This window comes from Mustela lutreola, chromosome 7 (assembly GCF_030435805.1).
Source record: "Mustela lutreola isolate mMusLut2 chromosome 7, mMusLut2.pri, whole genome shotgun sequence".
In the NCBI taxonomy this organism is placed as follows: Eukaryota; Metazoa; Chordata; class Mammalia; order Carnivora; family Mustelidae; genus Mustela; species Mustela lutreola.
This window is the reverse complement of record NC_081296.1, coordinates 58,180,328-58,183,966: the sequence shown is the minus strand read 5'-3', so window position 1 is coordinate 58,183,966 and position 3,639 is coordinate 58,180,328. Positions and strand designations below refer to the sequence as shown.

General features: G+C 37.0%; 1 protein-coding gene across 1 annotated transcript; it reads right to left on the bottom strand.

The window, feature by feature from the left end:
- Positions 1-377: 377 nt before the first annotated feature.
- On the bottom strand, positions 378-1,301 carry LOC131835256 (olfactory receptor 4N2). The gene has a single exon (XM_059179615.1). It carries the CDS (start codon positions 1,299-1,301, stop codon positions 378-380), a length of 924 nt encoding a protein of 307 aa, XP_059035598.1.
- Between the last annotated feature and the right edge of the window lie 2,338 nt (positions 1,302-3,639).

Below are 3,639 nucleotides of genomic sequence, written 5' to 3'. Positions count from 1 at the left end.
CTCTGCCTCCAGATGGTTGCATGGTTAACTGTTTAGTTTATCTGTTAAAGATGGAAAGTAAACTTATTACCCTCACCCCACACTCTCTAGCTCTTACCTATCTATATATCTGTCTGTACTTTTACTTTCCTTTAGATTTTATATCTCTTCCTGAAACCATTCTATTCATTTTCTATCTTTAATGGATGTCTATTCCCACTAGATTGTACCTTTAGGACAGCAGCAACTTTACCTGTCCCGTTAATACCTCTTTTTCCCAGTGACTAAAATAGATCTCATGAAAATGCTCAATAAATGCAGTATTTAGAAATGGATAAATTAATTTCAGATAAAATTCTCTGGTCTTGATTTTTTTATTCTTTTTTCCCCCCCTTTCATTAGGCTATGTGCTGATTAAACAGCCTCCTCATAGAAGCTTTTACTTCCTGGTTGCGAAGGGTATAAATCACAGGATTCAACAAAGGAAATATCACTGTGTGAAAAAGAGAAACCACCTTGTCAGCTGGGAAGGCTCTGAAGGGGCGAGTGTAGATGAAGATGCCAGGCCCAAACATGAGAAATATAACAATAATATGGGTGGTGCACGTGGAAACGGCCTTGCTCTTCCCCTCAGAGGAAGACCCATGTACACGGCAAAGGATGACTGCATAGGAGGCCAGAAGGCCCAGGAAGCACAGGAGGGTCATCAGACCACTGTTGAAGACCATCAGAAGTTCCACCACAAAAGTGTCTGTGCAGGCCAGCTTGATGACTTGTGGCACATCACAGAAGAAGTTATCCAGTTGGTTTGGGCCACAGAAGGGCAAGCGGAGGATGAGGGCCACCTGGATAATGGAGTGGATGAAGCCTCCAAGCCACAGAGCCAACAGCAAGGCATAGCAGGCTCTAGGGTTCATGACAGTTGAATAGTGTAAAGGCCGACAGATGGCAATGTAGCGGTCAAAGGCCATCACAACAAGGAGTAATCCTTCCCCTCCTCCAAGGAAGTGCAAGAAAAAGAGCTGAGTGATGCAACCCCTGTAGGAGATTACCTTTTTCTCAGAAACAAAGTCCACCAGCATCCTGGGAGCTACAATGAAGGAATAGGATGCATCCAGGAAGGCCAAGTTACCCAGAAAGAAGTAGAGGGGAGCTGTGAGCCCAGGGTCTGATCTGATGGTGAGGATGATGAGGAAATTGCCAGGAAGGATGATGAGATAGAAAATTAAAATTAACACAAAGACCAGGAGCTGAATATCTCGAGACTGTGTCAGACCAAGAAGGATGAATTCTTTCACCACTGTGCTGTTGTCATTTTCCATCTCCTCTGCCTGCAGTATATCAAGAAGCAGAGTTTGTTGTTATTACTGTTTCTTCCCTCTAGAACCTCATTCTTCTCCAACTAAGAATATTTTACATATCTGAAGCTCAGTCGGTTAAGTATCTGACTCTTGATATCAGCTCAGGTCAGCTCAGGTCATGATCTCAGGGTTGTAAGTTTGAGCCCTGAGTCCATCTCCATGCTGACCATGGAGCCTGCTTAAGATTCTCCCTATTACCCTCCTTTTCCCTTCCTCTCCCTCCCTCTATTAAAAAAAAATTGACATATTTCTCACATCAGCTAAATCAACATATCTCAACCCTCACCATCCTGGGTAAACCCCAAACTTTTTGTTAACACCAAACTTAAATCAAGCAAAACAAACAAAACATATTGTTTTCATACCACAATTCTTAGTCCCATCCAACCATGCACTTCTATAAACCTGCTCTCCACTTTAAAAATCTGATGTCCTACATGTTTGGATTCCTACCTTCCTGAATCATCTGAGAAGTTTCCTAACTGAGATAAAACATAACTCCAATTATTACAATCTTTACATTTTTGTGACTGTACTGTGCTTGAGCAATGTAGCTATTTTCTTGAAATTATACTTTTTTTCATTCACCAAATCCAATTTTTTCCTGAGTACTTCCTTTTTTTCAGTTCCTGTGGAATTCCTAGTTCCTGTGTGCTTACTCTGCCTTGCTCTCTGTATTCTTTTATTAATTCTCCTATTATGCTCCTCTGGTCTGGTGTCTTTCTTTTACCCTGACTCCATACTTCTCATTAGGGTCCCAGTGATAACTCCACTTTCCACATAAATTAGAGGCAATTTCCTAGCTATATCCCTGGTAAATACCACATATGTAGTCACTCCATACCTTGTTCATCTAGTTTCATTAACCCTATCTAAATCACAGTTGTTTCTTATAAACTCCCATTCTCCTTATTTCTCTGGTCCTAGTATAACACCCAAGAGAGGAGAGATTTTAGCCTTTCAACAAACAATATGCTTCAAAACAAAATTTGCCAGTTTAACATTTTAAAAAATTAGTTATATCAATGCATAAAATAATAGAATAAAATAGGTAGAAGTAAAAATAAAGAGCCTAGAATCTAATAGATTCCTTTCAAAGATAAGAAATCTAAGGCTACTGTGGTTACCTAAGTTTAGAATGGGTTTTCTCTTTTGTTCTGATTGACAAGTAGTGGAAGAATGCAAGTGTGTTCTAGTTCATTTAAATAAATTATTAACACAGCTTTAATCAGTGGATGTTCTTTCTTGTGTACTTAAATAAAATTATATTACTAGTCTAAAAACCACACCTTTATAGAACCTAGACTTATAAGTCCAAGTGATTGTAGGGAAAACCCAGACTTAAGGTTCAGTCTGTTTAGCGGGCTATGGTAAACACACGGGACACATGATGATTCATTGAAGAGTGAACAGAAAATAGTATATATATTATATATATATATATATATATATATATATATATATATATGTATATATATTAGGTGTTTATAATTATCCATCTGTGTACATATTACATTTTAATTTTATTCAAATTTTTTTTATATTTGCACATTGAAAAATGGTATATATGTATTTTATAAATAATTTGCATATACTTAAGATACACATTCAAAAAATGTTGTAACAGATATGAAGTGTCCCTAAAGTTTGAAAATTGATAATCTACAGAAGAATATAATGTAATAATATATACCAGTGCTTCCTTATACTATTTAACTAAATAGCACAGTTGCTTTAAGTACATTCTGTGGGATATGGGGTGCTATAAAAGGGGAAATCTGCCAGAAAACGCTAAAGGGTCAGTAATTAGAAAGACTAGAACAGAGAAAGGGAATAGTAGAGAAATAGAAAAGTCAAAAAACAAAGCAGTAAGTCTATATAGTGCATTGTTAGGATACATATTTTAGGAAACATCAAAAATATTAGTTTAAGTATCTCTGAGCTAATTGAGTGGATAATATACAGGTTTCCATTGTATTACTCACAGCCAAAGGTGGAATTTAAAGTCATATTTAATATATCAGTGTATATATACAGTATACATATACACAAACAACACATGCACACACACACAGGGAAAGTGGGACCTACACAAAATTTTAGCTGTGCCACCCAACTCAATCTACACATTCAATGCAATCCCTATCAAAATACCATCAACATTTTTCATAGGGCTGGGAAAAAAATCCTAAAATTTGTATGGAACCAGAAAAGACCCCAAATAGCCAAAATCATGTTGAGAAAGAACCAAAACTGGAGGCATCACAATTCCGGATACACAAACTGTATTTCAAAGCTG

What these genes read in the sequence shown, in the direction of transcription:
- LOC131835256 (XM_059179615.1), bottom strand. Translation starts at nt 1,301, where the DNA reads ATGGAAAATGACAACAGCACAGTGGTGAAAGAATTCATCCTTCTTGGT.